General features: G+C 38.3%; 2 protein-coding genes across 4 annotated transcripts in view; both read left to right on the forward strand.

Annotated features, from left to right (window-relative positions):
* LOC117568127 (uncharacterized) overlaps nt 1-19,897 on the forward strand; it is a 125,493-nt gene that overhangs the window by 74,075 nt on the left and 31,521 nt on the right. For all 3 annotated transcript variants that reach the window (XM_034248531.2, XM_034248532.2, XM_052004224.1), the window contains exons 3-6: nt 6,390-6,610; nt 11,433-11,643; nt 12,286-12,413; nt 18,101-18,269. In XM_034248531.2, the coding sequence (XP_034104422.1) occupies nt 6,390-6,610; nt 11,433-11,643; nt 12,286-12,413; nt 18,101-18,269 (729 nt within the window). The remainder of the gene's footprint in view (nt 1-6,389; nt 6,611-11,432; nt 11,644-12,285; nt 12,414-18,100; nt 18,270-19,897) is intronic.
* The window catches only part of LOC117571436 (palmitoleoyl-protein carboxylesterase NOTUM), a 74,513-nt gene continuing 72,867 nt past the window's right edge, over nt 18,252-19,897 (forward strand). The window contains exon 1 of the mRNA XM_052004223.1: nt 18,252-18,269. Within this exon, the coding sequence (XP_051860183.1) occupies nt 18,267-18,269 (3 nt within the window). The 5' untranslated portion in view covers nt 18,252-18,266. The remainder of the gene's footprint in view (nt 18,270-19,897) is intronic.

The following is a 19,897-nucleotide window of genomic DNA, read 5'->3' on the forward strand; positions in this document are numbered from 1 at the left end:
TGATTCTGTATATGGTTTTCGGTTTTGGTTGTTGCTTTATTGCCCGGCATCTCATGCATTATGCGCACCACTTTAGTCCTTGTAAATATTATTTTAATATCTTGTCGAGCACCAACAGCAGCAGCCAGGCAGCTAACATCTTCATCTTTCCCTCTTCAGAGGAGACAAGGTGACATACACACATTCTGAGAGCTGGAGCTTGCTCTTGTTGGCTCGTGGCTGTTTTCTTACTGTTTTCATTCCAGGCTAAACTTTGTGCAACAAACAATGCTTCATTATAAGCTTGAGCGCAGAGGCCAGAGGTGATAAGCCTGGCTGCCACAGTCAGGCAGGCAGCAAGGCAACGAGGCAAGCAACCATTCAGAATCAGGCAACAGCCTTCTTCCAACTTCTTGTATAAACTTCACTTTATGCTTTTGGCTTACACACACACACACACATATACACTTGGCATTTGCTTGTACTTTGTATGAAATTTTACGAATATTTCATAATATGAGTTATGTAAGTAAGAGTGTGTGTAGCCTAATACCCTTCTCTGTCTTTCTGGCTGTCGTATCGCTTCGTATCGCATGTTTTGTCAGACGAAGTGGCTATGCAAAGACAAACAAACAAAAGCAGCATGGAGAACGACAACAACAACAACAACGACAACGACAGCACTAACATTGCACAAAAATGTTGTCAATCAACGTTGAAGAAGATAACAAGTTACACAAAGACTAAGACAAAGAAAAGGCCTCGAACACTTGAATGCCATTCGAAACTCAACCTTCTCCTTTTCACACAGATGCCAAGCATCAATTTAAATGCTTATGCTTAATTTACCAAACAATTTTCTTAAATCACTAAATTGCATGCATTATAATAATGAGAATTTTCCACAGTTTTAAGTCAATTTTCACTTATTTGCGGCTTTAGGCAACTGAAAATTTCTGTGCTCCTAAAGAGCATTCAATTTGATATTGAGAATTAAGTGAATTTGGTTAACGAATTTTACTTGATTTCTAGAATAAAGTAAACAAATTACACATATTGTTTTTCGCTTTAAATTAAAGATTTAGTTTAACAATTAATTTCATTCGCAATTAGTTACATTCGCAATTAGCAACAGTTTGTTTTTGGGCTTAATTTCCACTTATTTTTGAGTTCTTTAATAACATTAAATTCGATTCTAACAAATAAATTTGCTCACTAATTTTAATGTTCTTTAAGAACATACTCGTATTATTTTTATTTTACAAGTTAAGTTCATTTTGCAATCTAATCAATGAACATAGAATATTTTTGTACTCTTTGATAACATTTCATTTGAGGCATCATCGAGCCCATAAGCTATATTATTTCTTGATCAGCATCTACAGTCCTTGTCCTTTTGTCCTAGATCTCTGAGACTACTAGAGATGGAGCTATACATTTTTTCGACAGCACTTGTTATGTTTGCAGACAGATCCACTTCCGCCCCACAATTCGATATAAATCGAATAACAACCTTAAACGTGAATATAGAGCTAGAGAATTTTTAGTACATATGTACAATATAATACAGTACAGTATTATATCAATATTTTTAATTTTGTATATTTTGAAATCAATTCTAATGGGTGGTGAATATCTAACAGTCTTTAGTATATTATTATTATTATTATTATTTTACGGTATATTAGTTTGGAATATATGTTTAGCTATTATTCAAAATACCTACCAGGTATCTCACAGTCGAGCACAATCAACGGCAGCTTTCATTCCTGTTAAGCAATTTTAAGAATTAAGTCAATTCGGCTTACTTATTGTATAAGTTGCAACTTTTGAGGTTCGATTTAAATAAAAAATGTAATGCAGCAAATAATTTGATAGTTTGTGTCGCGCAGTTGGCAACAATTTGGCATGTGCGTGTGGTTGTGCGTGTGTGTGTGTCATGGGTTAATCAGGCAAGCAATTAAAGCACTTTCCGATTGTAGCAAATTAATGAAGAGCATTAAAAATAATCAGCTCGCAACGAAGCGACGAGGAAGAAAACAAATATGACAGCCGTAACCCCGAGCCACAAAAACAGAGAGGAGTGATGGAGAGAGAAGAGGAAGGGGTGAGAAGAGAAGAGAGTCTCATATGCTGGCATACACAGTAGCCACATTTCAATTTTCAGCATGTGCCATGTAATTTGCCTGGATAATTTATATGCATGCTGTGCTGTGCGTTGTATAGAAGATGCTCCCACACAGCGAAGTGGAAGAGCAACAGCTCTGCTGCCACGGGTTGAGTTTCAGTTTCAGTTTTGCGAGGCTCGAGTGCGAAATGAAATAAATTTTGCAGCATCATTTAAGCTTAATTAAGACGGCAGCCGCAAGCGGCAACAGCAGCAGCGATGGCAGCAACAGCAGCAACAACATCGAGACCACAATAAGGACGACAGAACACAAAAGCCTCGGCGCAATGCACTGCGCAGCACATAAATAAATGAGTAACTGAGTGGTTGAGTGGTTAAGTGGTTGCCAGTCGGAGCAGTCGAAGCTGTGTGTGAATGGAGCAAGCGGCATTAAGGTGGCGCATGCATATTCGAGTGCCTGCCTGTCAACATAAGCGTCCAGTTTAGGAATGAAATCTCACACTCTCCTTCTGCGTCCTGACAGCTCATCGAGCCATCGAGCAACTCACTTGGCTCGGAGTTCATTTGATTTCCAGCGGAGTCACGGTGCCACGCATAAAACAGCTTAGACAATGTCAAAAGGCATCATTATTCATGCTGGCGTGCACAGCAGCTCCAGCATCCAGAAGAGAAGCATCCCAGGCACATGTCCAATGTCCAACCCAGACTCCTCCACGTGCAATCAGAATTGTGCTCGTCATGTTGCATTAGCAGGAAATTAATGGCAATGGGGCGATGAAGGTATAGCACTACCCACTAAAATAGCTTCAAGCTTCCAGGCAGCTCAATTTCTGGCGCCGCATGTTGATTTTTAATTACGCCCCAAACTTCCACACACACACACACATCAAAAGGGCAATGAAGTGTGCGGAAATTTACTACAAATACAAATTCAATGCCATAAAACACAATTAAATGCGTCTCGAACATGAGCCTTTGCCTTTGCTCTCGATTGCTCCCTCTCCACAAGCAGGCAATTAGCAGCTAGGCATGAAAATTCATTGAGCTACGGGTTCAAAATGTTGCACATTACGCATCATTTCCAAGGCACAGCATCAAATTCCACCCACCCAACAAGCAGAGAATAAAAAGTTAACCAATTTCCAAGACTACACGACTGCTGATTGACCGCCAGATACTCAGTTCAAATCGAATCGAAGTAAAATAATGAAAATGTTAAGCATTGTGCTAATAATTCAGTATTCTATATTCTTACTTATTTGAAATTTCAGCATTTTACATTTATCAACAAATTAATTTTTCATTTCAAAATGTATTCCTACCAAGTTTAGCTCTCTTTTTTAACTGGTTGCAAATAATATTTTGAACAGAACATTTTTGCATTGCCATAAAATAATTTTAATTAAAATTTTATTCTCTATTTTTGCATTTGCTATATTTAACAAATTTTATTTCCTGCATTTTGTAATTAATTACCAATTTAGTCAAACAATTATAAAATAATGAACATTAAATTTAGTTTCCTGCATTCAATTAATCGTTTATTTTCTTGTACGTGTAAATTACTTTTTTTGTTCCGATAATATTATATTACAATATTTTATATTTCTACCCTTTGAAGTTCTTGACAATTTCATATTAGTTTATGTATTATATTTAATGCTAGTTTTCATTTAGTTTTTAATTTAATATTTTTTGGTTTTGTTATAATTTTAATTATTATTGAATTAAATCGTTTATTTTTTTAATTACAATTTTGTTCCTTTTTTAGTTTTCATTTAGTTTTTTATATAAGTTAAATAGCTAATATTACAATTTCTACTTTTACTAAAATTAATAAATTGAGTTTCCTGCATTTTGTAACTAACATTCAAATTAATTGATTTTTTCTAATTTAAAATATGCCTATTTTTTAAGAAATTAAGTTTCCTGCATTTTATAATAAACAATTAATGCTATTATTTTGCTTTAATGTTATCTTAATTTCGCTCTTTCCTTAACTGTTCGTATAAAGAAATTCATTTATTTTAGTTTAGTTATTTGCAGTTATCTTTTATGTCTATTCTGACAATGCTACTTCATTTTTTTAACCCCACTTTAAGTTGTGTCTTGTTTTTTATGTATATTTCTTGTATGTATATTTTTTGTTAATTTTAATTTATTTTTTTTAACCCCACTTTAAATTGTCTCTTGCTTCCAGGGTATATGCGAAATATGCCAAAACAAAAGCGTGAAAATTACAAAAGTTTTCTTAATTGCTGCGTCGTATCTGCCTCCATCTCCTTGGCTCTGTCTCCGCCTCTTTCTTCTCTGTTGTCTCCTCTCCTGCAACTGCCTCTGTCTCTGCCCCTCTTCAGCTTTCGTGTCCCGCCCTCTGCAGCAGCAGCGTCGTCATCACAAATTAAACGCAAGTATGCAAAGTCATTGTGTGAGCCCAGTCTGTAAATGGGCGTGCCCAGGCTGTGTAATGATTAAGCAAACACTCAATCACCCAAGCTCACTCAAACACACATATACTTATATACACAGACAGAGTCGCCTACACATGCGACTAAAATGAAGCGTATTCAGCTGTGGCAATTGAATATTTTTTTTGTGAATGTTTCTCTTAAATGCTCCCATTCAGATTTGGCTTGACTTTAAGACTGGTCTCAGATTGCAGCCACAAGAAAGAGAAGGGAGAAATACGTATACGTAACATTTATTTGGCAAATTCATAGCATACTTTTGTGGGCAGCTGCTGTATTAAAAGTGCATGCCATATTTACTCGCACAGACATTAAGCATATTAAGCTTAAGCATCTATCATCTGTATGCCAGAGCCCTTCCCCCCTTCCCCTTCCACTTCCCCTTGCCCTACGCCCACTTTCCTCTGGCTGCTTCAATGCCGTCGTAGCCTCAATTCATGCATGCAAATGCGCGTCATATGCTGGCAACCTTTTGTTTAATGAAGCCGAAGTTGTTGGGTGCCTTCATCCTCTCTCTGTTCCTCTATCTCTTTCTATGTGTGTGTGTGTGAGTGAAGGCGTGCATGTGGAAAAACAGTTTTCGAATGAATGCAAGTTTTAATCCTTGAAATATGATTTGAGTGCAAATATTTTGCATAACCATGAGCTCAACTCTCCCACAAGCTGGCGAAGCGAGGTGCAGCCGCTTGTGGTTGCCCTTTGTGGGTGTGTAAAAGATAGAAAGAGAGAGCCAGAGTATGTGATGTAAGCAGTGACACAATTTCGTTCTTTCTTGTGCGTGTGTCAGTCCACATACGTGTGTGTATGTGTGTGTGTGTGCACTTGTACTTGCCAACCGCAAACACTTCACTCGCTTGAAGGCTGTGCTCACCGTGCCTAGCCCAGGCCAGGCAGCAGTCCAAACTCTCCCTCTCTCTCTGTCTCTCTCTGCCCATTCCCTATCACATTCCCTATGCGTTCATTTTGCAGCTGTCTGCGGTTTTCAAATGCTTTTGCCCTGCGAGCTGAACGCTCCTCAACGCTCAACGCTGCAAAACCTTTGGCATTTGATGCGCTCACACTTTTCACTGGTTCATTTCTAAATTGAAACTAAAGAGTTGCCAGTGGCTACCACTGCGACTCGCCTCTTCTCGACTCAACTCGACAGCCACTTGGCCACCTTTTGACCAAACCTCAGGTTTTTCGAGTATTTAATGAACAAAGTTTTTTGTGTCACACAAAATTCGAGCGACAAGTGCATTTTTAAATTGTTAACTATTTTTGATTTCTATTCCTTTTTTTTCTTTGCCGTTCGCGCTCCAAAATATTTCCTCGTTCTGCAATAAACTTTTTTGTTACGCGCTTCACTTTAGGCAAAAGAGTTTTTTAATATTTCTTTTTTTTCTCTGGCGCTGTCAGAGGAAGCGCAAAGATAAAACTAGACTTAATACAGAGGAGCTTTCAAAGGGATTCATATGATGGACAGACTGACAGACAGACGGACAGACAGTTAGACTGACATATGCCGAATTGTGTCTATTTGCTGGATTTGACTTCTTTTTTGCGCTGTTCTCGTTTAGATAAAATGAAAACTCTCTCTCTCTCTCTCTCTTTGGGTGGCAGTGAAAGTTTCGCTGTGGTAAACTTTAAAGTAAATTTACTTCAATTTAATGGTTGCTTGTGGCAAAGTATGACATGACATTTAAAATAATTAAAATACTTGCGAAACTAAAACGAAACGAAACGATTTAATAAATATTTGATAACACTTGCTCGAAAATTAAGCGCAATTACAAAGTTTCTTCTCTCTTGGCTTTTTTGGCAACTCGTTGCAGATATGACAAATGGCGGGATGCACGGACCCATCGAGGGCTACAACTCGTTAGATGAGATGACAACAACGCCAGTTGTGGCACCCACAATACCCACCGCTGCGTACACGCATCCCAAATGGATGGAGCCGTATTTTGATCCCTCAACGCCGCGCAATGTGACCGCCCTCATGGGCAAATCCGCGTATCTCAGTTGCCGTGTGCGCAATTTGGCCAACAAAACGGTGAGTGCTGGATACGTCAGTCAGTCCAAAAGTTTCTCGTTCGCCTCGTTCGTGACGATCCGCGTTTAGTCTTTAAAGTTTTTGACATTACCAAGTTCGTTGATTTGCCAACCTGGTCGACAGCGTCGCCTTGCCAAAAACCTAATTCCCTTAGCATGACTGCAAAATTTTTAATTAGTTACACGCCCACCCCTCCAGTTTTTTTTTTTTTTGTTCTTAGCTTCTTTCTCTTTACTTTTGCTTTTGTCTGCTCTGTGGATTGTGCTTGGGGGGGAAACCTAGACAAGAAGCAACAGCAGAACAACAAAAAAAAACCTTTTCTTGCTGCCAACTTTTGGCCGAAATGGCGACCGCCGAGCTGCGCCCTCTGAACTCTCTCAGTCTGATTCTGAGTCCTAAGTCGGCATTAAGTTGTTTTCCTTTCTCAAATTTAGCAATTTTTGTATTCAGCACCGTAAGCGCGACTGTTATTGCAATTGTTTTTCTTTGTTTATCTGCTTTAATTGCGTTCCTCCTCCCTGCGGTGTCATCTAGCCCGGAAAACCGGTTTGCCACTGCTATTGATGTGATACCCTGTAGAAAGTGGAGTTGAAGTATGTAACACAAGTATGTAACTCCACTTTCTATAGGGTATCACATCAAAAGCAGTGCCAAACCGGTTGAAGAATCAAACTCTCATTTTTATTTCTAATAGAATTTGCTACTTTTCATTTTAATCATTTTTTCAAGCAGTTAATTTCTTCACTTTCATTTCCTCCAGCATTGTGATACCCTGTAAAATTCACGCTTAAGTGTGTCGCGAATTCAATCGCAGATTTTTGTTGCTAATTAAATTTGCTACTTTTCATTTTAATTATTTCTTCAAGAGGCTTAATTCTTTTATATAATATGGCACAGGGTATGAGCAGCTCGACTTGTTACTCTGCAAAGCATGTACATGTCTTTATACGCGTGCGGAAAACACTTGGCAACATTTTTAATTTGACATATTTTTAGACATTTAATTAGCACAGAGGGTGCCATTCCTTTTAAGTCGCTCTTTCTGTGGGTACTTCAATTATTTGATAAAAGATGTGACGCATTTATTTGGGTAATTTTGCAGATAAGCGGAAATAGTTAAGAGCCAAATTTCACCAAATTTTTTTTTGTATATCTTTAACATGGTTCTTCTAATAAATATTTTAAAAACTTATTTTTTGTATATAATTTAGTTATTTTTTTAATATAAGAAAAGTGAAATTTTGATATAATTTTAAGCCTTTTTTTAAAAGATATTTTTTTAGCGAAAGAGCTTTAAAATTTTTAATTGTAAATGGCATTAGTTTACGTTTGTTGAATGTATCCTTAAAGAACAAGTAAGAAATATAAATTGAAGTGTGCTCGACTGTAAGATTTTATATAATAACAAATCAGTGCGGTATATATTTTAAAATATACAAAATTGGTAAAATACAAGAACTATAAAAATATACCAGAAGCTATATTTGGTATATTGATACAGTACTACATCACTACTACTTAATATAGTACAGAGTGGTAATTATACCAGATTGTTACAGTAAATTATTATACCGCAAAATATTTAAAATATACCAAAGTTTATAATTGGTATATTGATATAGTACTATACGCAATATATTGGCAACCAAAGCAACTAAGACCCTTAATAAATAGGCGTTTTTCCCCAAGTAGTTCCCTAACAAGTTCTTACTTAAATAACTTATTATTTTAATCTGAAAAACTTTAGTTATTATTGTAGCTACCAATCCTTCAACCCTATAAATACATAAACCCTAGAACATAAATCAAAACTATGCAGGAGCATTTACAATGCTTTCATTGCTTTCATTATTTTGTTTATATTACTTGGCAGCGATATCATATCTTTGATCTGTAGTTAAACTTGCTGGACTTGTAAAATATGCGCTACAAATCCACCGAGTTGCGATAAGCAACAATTTAATTACTCTAACTGCCAGAGAGTATTTAATCTTTAGGCTTTCGTGCCAATTGTTTCGTTGTTTTTTATATTTTATTTTGGCAACAATTTAAATGAAATGTTGAACTGTCAAGAACGAAGAACTGTGTGTAGGTCGTCTGGGCGTGACAATTTTTATCGGCGTGTGGCAACAATTTTAATATGCGTGACAGACAAGTTTATGAATAATTAGGCAACGCGAAAGTGTTGCACAGCACGATTAATCACAGTGGCGCCACGCAAAGACTAAACAGCACGTGCTAGCTGCAAAGAGGAGGGAAAAGGGTGAAGGGAGAAGGTGGCAACGCAGTGGCAAATGAGCACTTTGGGTGGGAAAAGATTCGAACGCTCATTAACAAACAATGCGAAGCATGCGGCGCAAAAGGCACAAGCAAACAAAACAAACAAACAAACAGGACTCCAAATGCCAAAAACCAACAAACTTTCAGCACGCGCCGAGCTACCAAAGCACTTGACACAAATGCGCGAACAGCAGCAGCAGCAGCAGGGAACAGTTTGTGGGAGAAGCGGGAAGAGGAGAGAAGAGAAAGGACGTGGCGTGGAGTTGAAGGATTTGCAGCTTGCAGTTGCAGCAACTTTTAATTTCTTGCCAACACACAAAAGCAACGCAAACTGGCAACGCTGCCTGCCACACGTCAGCGAACGACGCAGTCAAGTGGGCGGAGCCCTTTTACAGCCATGCCAGAGGGAGGAGGGAGTAGGGGGAGCGAGAGGGAGCTTGCACACTTTCAATTGCATTTAAGCGCGAAATTATTTAAACAATTTCAGGAAAATTGCACTTGCCGCACCCGTCAACAGCACTTGGGGCAGAGTCCGAGGCGAGAGCAAAACCAAACAGCAAACCGAAGCGAACTCAGCAGGACATGCTGTGTGCAAGTGTGTATGTGTGTGTAGATGAGTGTGTATATGTGTTGCTGTCTCTGTTGTAGTGGGAGAAGAAGCAGCTACTAATATGCCCGGGGCTTGCAGGCGACGAAGATCTCCACAGGGATACCGCTGAACGATAGTACTTTGTTGTTGTTGCTGTCGTTGCTGCTGATGTTGCTGCTGCTGCTGCACAGCGTGCACTTGTTAATTACACTTTAATTTGTTGCGTAAAATGTTTGTTTAATGGCAGCCCCTGTCGACATGTTTTTCACACTTTTATACACTCATTGCGGTCCACATGCGGTGCACAAAAACTGCCAAACTAAGTCTTGTTCCCTTCTCCTCTCTCTCTCTCTCTGTCCTTCTCTCTGTTGATGGTGATGAGTGCATAACTATAAGAGTGTGTACTGATGTTGAGGCCATTGTTTAGTATGGCAACAACATTTCGTATAATTAAACGCACGCACCCGAAATGTGCCACGCCCAGCCATGGAAGTTTGCTAGTTTTGCTGCACTTGTTGTGACTGCCAAGTGCGATAATTTTGCATTTACATTTGACTTAATAACTTGTGCATATCAAGTGCCCGACAGAGACAGCTTCCATAGAATGAAAGAGAGAGACAGGAGCTTACAAAGTTCCAACGCAGCGGGGCAACTACTTAAAAAGTTTGTTCTAATTAAGCAAAAACTAAACTCGAAACTCAAAATTCACCACTGATCCCAGCCGTAAGTGCATTGCACTTCTCTGCTGCTGTCTCGACTATAAACTTGTCAAAAAATCCCAAGCAGCTCATGCGTATGTTACTCATACGTCACGTACGCCAAACGCCAAAACTAGAGAAAGAAAAGCGAAACGCGTTGCCATTAACAATGCGACGAGCAGCTGAAGTTGTAGTTGTAGTAGGAGAATAGTCCCCGTTGGGTCGCAGCCTGATTAATCGCTGTAAGCCACCGAAAAGGCAAACCAGTCTGAGTCTCATTCGATTTTGATGGCACTGCGACGGCAATTCGTTTTTCAATTGCTGCATTTTTAATGCCAAACTCTTTGCCCACGGCAATAAACATCGCTGTGAGCGAGATTTTGGGGCAGCCATACCCTGGCTTAGTAACATACGAATGGGGTAGCATATGTGAGTGAGGACTTACGAAATAATTTATGGGGTTAGAAACGAGAGCAGAGAATACTAAAGTACAGCTATAACTCGTTTAAGGGCCACAAATGGAAGCAAAGGAACATTAAGTAACAAAGTTTTAAATGTTGCAACAGCTTTGTTTAGTATTTTCAGTACAATTTCGGTAATTTAAATTGAGACTAAGTCAAAAATATTCTGCTGAGGTTGAACTAAGTGAAAAGTGGCCGATAAGTGCAATTAGCTTTATTAATGTTAAGTAGAACAGCTTTAAATTATACCAAAACATTTGACTTTGACTTAAGTTTTCTTAGATATAATTTCAAAATGACTAACATATGCTGTTAACTTAATTCAAAATGACGAACATTTGTTTAATACTAAAAATAAAGTAGCCGATAAGTGCAAAAAGCTTTATTAATGTTAAGTAGAGTAACTTTAAATTAGACCCCAACATCGTTTAGTACTTTTGTTTAAGTTTTCTTAGATATAATTGCAAAATGACGAACATATACTGTTAACTTATTGCTAAAATCAAAGTGGCCACTAAGTGCAATTTGCTTAGCATGTGCCTTTTATGTTATATCCTTTGCAATTGCTTGTAGTGCATAAAATTGCTTAAATTAAGTGATGGAAATGTGCTACTAAGTAAAAATTAAAGTGGCCACTAAGTGCAATACACATAGTTTACTGTACAACTACATCTTTTTTACTTGCCTGCAGGGTAGTGAAATACTATATCAACATTTCATTCTCGTTTTCTGCTTTGCCAACGTTTTTGATTGACATTTTGTGCAATTTGTTTGTTTCGTTTCGTTTGTTGCAGGTATCCTGGATACGGCATCGGGACATCCACATACTCACTGTCGGCGCGTACACATACACGTCCGATCAGCGGTTTCAGGCCACACATCATCAGGACACCGATGACTGGACGCTGCAGATAAAGTGGGCCCAAAAGCGAGATGCGGGCATGTATGAATGCCAGATATCAACGCAGCCCGTTCGCAGTTATTTCGTTCGCCTCAATGTTGTCGGTGAGTGCACAACTACACCGTATATCGAGTGTATCTCAGTTTGAGTTACAGCCATATAACATACAATCGCATTGCCAACGACAACGACAACGGCATCGACATCGAAGTCGATGTCGTCTTTGGCTTCTTTGGCTGCAGCTTCATAAAAAATCAACCATTTGTCGCAAATAACAAAGGCAAAGGACGACGCTGGCAAGCAACAACAAACGAAAAAAAAAACCAAACCAAAGTTGTTGAGCAAATAAATTACATACAGCAAACGAGTGAGCAACACGCACCAATGAAGAAGAGGCGACACAGAGCGAACTTGGTTTTTATACGACAATAATTTCATTTTATCTCGTAGTTTATTATTCTACAGTGTCAGCCCGAAGGAGGAGGAGGAGGCGAAGAGGCTGTAGACACTCCAGCTATAGCTTCGAGCATCCAACAGCCAACAGCCTCTTCTTCCTACCTAGGCACACACACACACTCAGCTTTTCAGTGTCGTTTCAACAACGTTTTTCACGTTCTTCTTCCTTCTCCCCGTTTTTCTCTATCTCTCTTTTTTTCGGTGACTTGTCTGCTCGTCGCTTCGTCTGCGTTTTGCGTTCTTCTTTTTTCTTGTATTTTGGATGCTGGATGGCTGGATTCTGTTGACAGTGCCAACGGCGACCATACTTGGCGGACCTGACCTTCACGTTGATAAAGGCAGCACCATAAATCTCACTTGCACTGTAAAGTTCAGCCCCGAACCGCCGGCCTACATCTTCTGGTATCATCACGAGGAGGTAATTAAACTTTATTGTTACATTTCTGCGGCAATTCTATTTTTTCCAGCACTTTTTTTCTTCTATTTTTATGCGAGTGCTTTCGTGACTATTTTGCGAGTTAGCCTAACTAATTTAACTAATACTTTAAAGCCTCAGGAGCAAGAAGTTAAGACTTTAAGTTTATAGTTTGGCAGTGAAAGTCGTAAATTTAAAGAGGTAGAAAGTGATGGTTATGATAGGGGACTTGTGAGTTTTATTGAAAAAACTAGAGTAATAGAGCAAAGAAAATCCTAAATCGGTCAGAGGAGTTTCAACTACGATTTATTATATTAACAACTAATAAAAACATATTATACATAATTCATATTATCACTGAATACTACCGGTAAATGTTAAGTGATTTGTGACTTGTGACTAATATTGAAAAAAGTAGAGTTGGGAAATTCTGAATTGGTCGAATCAGTTTGAAAATGTTTGAAATTTCTAAAATTGCGAAATACTATCGTTACTATAAATGTTTTTTTTTTAATTCAGGCTAACTTTGATTTATAATAGCTAATAAGTATATACCATAGATTGACTAGTTGCTGAAACTATTAATGTAGAAGACCACTGAATTATTTAGATTTATCAATTGTAAGGAAAGAAACGTTTTGCATCAAATTTATTATGAATATTTTTTCTAATCTATTACAATAGATATCGATTAGGTTTAGTCAAAACCATTTAGTTCTAAGTAATGAAAATTTTTGCATTAATTTTGATTTCACTTTAGAAGTTTATATTAATTCGTTAAGAGTATCAATACAATTGCAGATAACTACTTAGTATATCGAAATACTATCGTTGAATATTTGAAAAACCGTATTCAGTCAATATATTGAATTCCCGTCCAATACATACTCAATGGTATGCAATCATCTGTAGTTAATGTAAATAATTCCTTCACACAATAATTGATGAAGTCATATCACACACTTGAAGAGCAAAATCTACATGCTAAAAGTTCGCAATCGATGAACGAGCGACATGGCCTATCGTTAAGAATAATCGCTGCTCGTAAATACATCAATTTACGGCCAAGTGACTGCTGATGACAATGGCTTTCGTCGTCAACTTCTGCGATTGCAATCACATCCGCTGCTTAATTCGAACTGACGTCGTTTGGGGTCTCCGCCTCTTTCAGTTCACTTCAGTTCAGTTCTTCGTTTGTTCGTTCGCTCGCTTCGTGCCGAGCTGCGTGTGCAGCTTATTGAGCAAGCCGCCGTAGACGTTATTTAAACTGTCAGCTGTTGGTATTTCAATGAGTAAATCAACGCAGTCGCATGACACAGAGTACCTCAGGTGAACTGGGTCAAAGGTGCTCTTGGGGGCAGCGCACGCAACATGAATTCAGCTGACAAACAATGCGAGCACACGAAAGTAGTTGAGCAAATGAAGTAGGAGCAGGTATTTGGTCATCCTTGAGTTGGACTCATTATCGCTTAGCTGCTCTACATGTTGTTGGTCGTCAATTAGTTGTGTGCGAGCTGTTGCTGGCGCTTTAAGCCGGGCTAATTGCGAGGCGCTTAAAAGCGCTTAAATCGCAGTTGAGCAGAGAGAGCAAGAGAGATAGTTACTAGGATATTACAGTTACAGGCTAATTGTAATGCAAATGCCAAACAAAACAAAAAAAAAACCAAAAGAAGAGCTAAGAGAGATGGGCAAAAAGAAGGTAAACTTGCTGGCAACGTGTTAAAAGCGCACAAATCCTGCTGCCAACTGCTGTTGCAGTCAACTCGTCGTGCAACTCGCTGTGCAACTGCTGCTGCTGCTCACTTCTTTTGCTGCCACTTGTATTCCAGGAATTTTCTAATTAAAATCCTTGCTGCAACGACGCCACGCGCCACACAATTGTGTGCCTTTGGGCAGGTGGCATCCATCCATGTACGTTCCTTTTGCCGCCTCCGTGTGTGTGTGTGTGTGTGTGTGTGTGTGACTGTGTGAGTGTGTGTGGCCGCAACCTTAGCACAAGTTGCGCAGGTCCTTGCACAGGTCCATGCTGCACACGGATTATTTACGATCCATGCAAATTTGCTGTTAATTAGTTTAATGGATGGATAAACTTAGTTGATGCACTGCCTCGCACTGCCAGAGCGCTAAAATGTATGCTACACTCTTTTTTTCACTCGCGCACTTCCGCTCGCTAATTGTAATTAACGTGTTACATATTTCCTCTTATACGCTCACTCGACTTACCTCTACTCTGCCCTTCTCAACTCTTCCACTCTTTGCTGCTTACTCACTTTTGCGGGCATTTCCGCTTTGGCTGGCGGCATATGCTGCTCGCTTTCGGCGAGCGTTGCTCCTGAACTTGCAGCTTAATTTAGTTGTAAAATTAAAACGACGAGCATTAAAAACAAGTAGGAAAGCTACAGTAAAGTGAGCTAGACTGTGAGATACCAGCTAACTATATTCAGTACACGCAAAGCAGTGTGGTATTATTTTTAACATATACTAAATAATATACCTAAAAATACTAAATGTTATGTTGGTATACCGATTAATTACAATTCGCAATAAAAGCTAATAGTAAGGTATTATCGTTGAAATATACCATATGAATATACCGATGAAATACCTAAATATACTAAATGATATATTTGGTATATCCATTAAATACTATTTTCAATAAAAAGAAACATTTCGGTATTCACGTTAATATATACCCAATTAATATACCTATATGCTATATTCAGTACACGCAGAGCAGTGTGGTATTATTTTCAAAATATACTAAATAATATACCTAAAAATACTAAATGTTATGTTGCTATACCGATTAATTACTATTCGCCATAAAAGCAAATAGTAGTGTACTAATGAATATACCGAAAAAATACTCAAATATACTAAACGCTATATTTGGTATAAACATCAAATACTATTTTCAATAAAAAGAAATTAGTTCAGTATTATACTATTATACAATTATAATATATACTAAATTAATACACCAAAAAATTACCCAAATATACTAAATGTTATATTTGGTATACCAATTATTTGCTATTTTCAATAAAAGCTAAATATTGCAGTATTATCCTTAAAATAACCAATAAATATACTGAAAAATACACAAATAGCTTAATAGCGTTTACTGTATGCTATATTTTGTATACCGATTAATTACTACATTCAATATTATATACCATAGAGCAGAAAACATACCAGATTGTCGACTATATCAATTAGAAGACGTCAGTTGCCATATGATAGGCAAACAAACTGATAGACAGACGAACAAAAAAACTAGGTAGGAGATGGGTTCTTCTTCCTGGTATAAACATTTTCTGTCCACTTAAAGTTGTAATATAATGGATATAAAAATCTTTCGGAAAGAAAGGTCACTTGGTAAATAAAAATGCATTAATATTAGAAACAGTATTTGTCTATGTTTTCTATAATTTTTTCTTTAGTTTCTGTTGTTGCCGACAGTTGATATAAAAGAATATGCCATAAAGCGAAATTTGGTTGCTAAGTTTAAATGTTGTAAAGCAGAGCTGCAGTTAAACAAAATAAACAACTATTTCGAGTATTCATTTTCATTTCAGTTAAAGCAATTTTACATACGACCCTCGTAAAATCCTTGTATAAATGTTGCAATGCAAAAAGTTTCGTGAGTTGCGCTGAGTGGACTTAGCCAACTATTAGCTGGCTGTCAAAGCTGGCTTAAGCCCAAAGTCCACGCCTCTCTCACTGGCAACAGGCAACTGGCATCAAGTGGATAGTAGCATACGTGTTGTATTGTTGACTCAATGACAGACTACACAGACTTTTATGTGCAATTTTATGAATCGTTTTAAAGCACACACACACTTCACATACATAAATCGAAGCAATGTCCAATGGCTGTGCTTTAGCTTCTGTTCTGTTCTTTTTGTGGCCATTGTCAGACAATAAAAGAGCAGGAATTGTTAAATGCGGGAATGTTGCATGGAGATGGTAAATTTTTGATGCAACGCTGTCGGAAAATGCTTTTCCAATTTACGTAAGCGAAACTGCAGATTCACAGGATGTCAGTTTGGCATTTGCCAGTTGCCAGTTGCCATTCGGGCTGTCACAGTAAGGCATCGCTTTCATTAACCAATTTGCCAGCAACATCCAAGCAAAGGCAGCAACAGCAACACAACGACGACGACAACAACTACAAAATTATAATACAAATACGAAATTTATGCTGATAGCGACTACAGAATAGGCTATAATAGCAACCAGACTTTCGTTAGTTCGCTGCCCTCTGCCCCCGTCGCCCCGCCCCCTTCGACTCCCTCCCACTGCAGTTGATAGGCAAACTTTTTACTTGCCGCAGCCAAAGTTGTTATGCCAAAGTTTGGGCATTGTCATTGTTTTTTATACTCGTATCCACATTTCCATACCTCTGTCCTGCTCTTTCCTCTGTCCTCCTCCCGCTCACGCTTTGTTGTCTCTATTCGGCATTCACATTTCGCTATCGTCATCATTATCAGAGACGCCAACTTTTCTTTCATTTTTCATATTATTGCAAATGCCGTCGATTAGTTGAGATTAGACAGCAAATTATGCGCCAGCTTCCCCCTTCTCTCTCTCTCTCTCTCTGTCTAGTTCTACAAAAGGGGGTTAAGCTAAGCTCTTCTTCTGCTTCTTGCTGCTCATTTCCGCTTTAGCTGTTTGCCTGTTGTTTCTTCATTTTTGTCGTCGTCTGTCGTCGCTGTCAGCGGCATGATGTGTTAATGTCAGCAACTTGCCCGTTGCCCTTTGCTCTGAACTTCCTCTGACTCTGTGTATTGGCAAATTATTCTGATATTTGTTTTTGTCAGCGCTTTAGGGGCATCTGCTCTCCATTTCGTGTGCGACTCAATATGCATTTGGATTTAGCCCATCTCGCTGCTGTTAGCAGCAGTCATCGCAGTTTCGCTTTAGCCCTCTACTGATTACCCCCTTACACACACAGTAATCGATAATGAAGTTGGCCAAGTTAGGGGGACAGCTGCCATCATCGTCATCATCATCAACGTAATGAGTAGAGCACAAGCTGAAGCCCAGGCTCATTTGATTAACATAATTTTTGTGACTAACTAACTATCTAGCTAGCTATCTATCGATAGCTCAATCTGTCTCCTAAATATATAGCTCTAGTCAAACCTTTGATGTCAGCAATGTTAAGTCAACTTTAATCATGCGCCCAGCCATCAAATTCCAATTAAAATCGCAATTTGTAACGCATTTTTGGCTATTCCATGGTAGGGAGAGGGACAGAGAGGGGGTGGCCTATAAAGTAAACAAGACGCGCTGACATGTCGCTGATTTGTAATGTCAGTCAAGCGCAGCTGTTGCTGCTGTGCCTACCTCCCTCCCTCGCTCTTTTCCCTCTGCTGTCACACGCATTTGAAAATTACGAAAAAATAATGGCAAAAATACGAGACAACAAATACGAAAGCGAGAGAAAAGCGAGTGTTCGTTTATTATTCTTATTTGCCAGCAGCGGCAGTTCCATCAAGTATCAAACAGCAACAACGAACAAAATAAAAAAAATGCGAAAGAAAGAATGGAAACGTTCAGGGCTTCCCTCATTGTTCTTACATTATAAAAGCGAGCGAGAAGAATGAGAGAGAGGTAGAGAGGTGTTTTACTTTCCCCGCCAGTTACTTATACCAGTATTTTGCATAATGCTCTTCCATTTGCAGGTCATTAATTATGATTCATCAAGAGGCGGCGTGTCGGTAATTACCGAAAAGGGCGATGTGACAACCTCATTTCTGCTCATACAGAATGCAGATCTGGCCGATTCTGGCAAATATTCGTGCGCCCCCTCCAATGCAGATGTTGCCAGCGTGCGTGTGCATGTCCTAAATGGTAAGTACCCAACAGCAACACTCCTTCCTACTCCCACTCACACACACACACATGCGTGAACATATGCACAGTGTACACTCGAACACCAGACAGATACACAGCAGCATACAGCACAGCACACACTAATGGAGGTGCTGCGACTGTCTGCGTGCTGGCTGTGCAAAAAGTGTTGCCTGCTTCTAGGCGCCGCTTCGCATGCACTGCGCTGCGTTGCACCATGTTCAAAATCAGTGCACACAAACTGCAAAGATGTGTCGCCAACTGTGATAGACAAGAAAATACTCTTTAATTCTTTTACTCTTTTATTCACACTACAATATATTAAACTTTTTTTTGTAATTCGATATATGTAAGCCTAAAAAATTCAGCTCCAAATTGCTTTAAAATAATCGAGCAGTGTTTTATAATTTAACAATAAGTTTGATTTAAAACTATATTCTACAAATCATTCTATGAAGTCGACAATGAATTGAATTTGAATAATTGCACAAATCGGTGATTCCAAAATCACTGAAAAAAGGTGTCTGCACTTAAAAGTACACTTCAAGTAAAATTCGAGTGGCAGTATTTTCTGTGGCACCTCCGATTATTTATGATTTCAAATGGTTCAGCAGTATTTTGTGAATTGGCAATACAGCATATGCCAGTATTTCTTGTTGTTCCATAAGTGTAATAAGAAATACATATAATATTTTAAGGCAAGTTCTAAATAGTAAACTGCGAATTGAATGTTTTAATTCATACGTTTTTTTGTAAACTGACAACAATATTTTAATATTTACTGCATTTTATGTTACTATGCTTTTTATCCTAATAAAAGACTTAAAAAATTGATTATAAATTGATTCAATATACTTTACAAATTTGATTCTTTATATCTTTTAATGTAATAAATAAGCCAAAAGTTAAGAAAGCTTTCTGCTATAAGATATTAAAAGTACTATTATATTTTTTAGTTTTAGTCAAAGCTCTTTCTAAATAATTGTAATAAAATTAAATAGGAATTGCATTTTTCTATCAAATATGCACTGCATAAAGTGCATAAGTTGTTTTTCATTTCACTATCAAATTTTTACTAAACCTGACCCACATTATTCCCAATTTACTTTCATACATATTGTTGTGCAACATTCTACAATTGCTATATATTTAATTAGCTATTTTTAAATGAAACTTTCTCTCGTATTTTGAATTCGAATGTTTTACAATCTTGTGCTTCTTATGTCTATCATTTATTTGTCTCTTGCTTTGAACTCCCTCACTGAATTTGCAGGGTATTAATGTGGGATAAAATGACAATTGTGAAAGCGTTACATTAACTGGCAAAGTGGCAGCCGGGGAAACAGTACGAGTAGTGAACAACAGTCGTGCTCATGTTGCGTGGGGTCTGCTGCTGATGTTTTTGGCATTTTAGCAAATTTGTGTGCGTTTTCTAATGGGGCAGCCCGGTGCTGTTGCATGGGGGGGGAGGTGACCCCAAGGCGATAGGCGCCATGTATTCGGCTCCAGCAGCGCATTTGCAATTTTGAAAATATCCGTGACAGCAACAAAGAGATGGAGAGGAGAAGAGAGGCAGAGGGAAATGGAGATGGAGATGAAGAGAGTTTGTGTGTTTTTGGTGCCTTGGG

This window comes from Drosophila albomicans, chromosome 3 (assembly GCF_009650485.2).
Source record: "Drosophila albomicans strain 15112-1751.03 chromosome 3, ASM965048v2, whole genome shotgun sequence".
In the NCBI taxonomy this organism is placed as follows: Eukaryota; Metazoa; Arthropoda; class Insecta; order Diptera; family Drosophilidae; genus Drosophila; species Drosophila albomicans.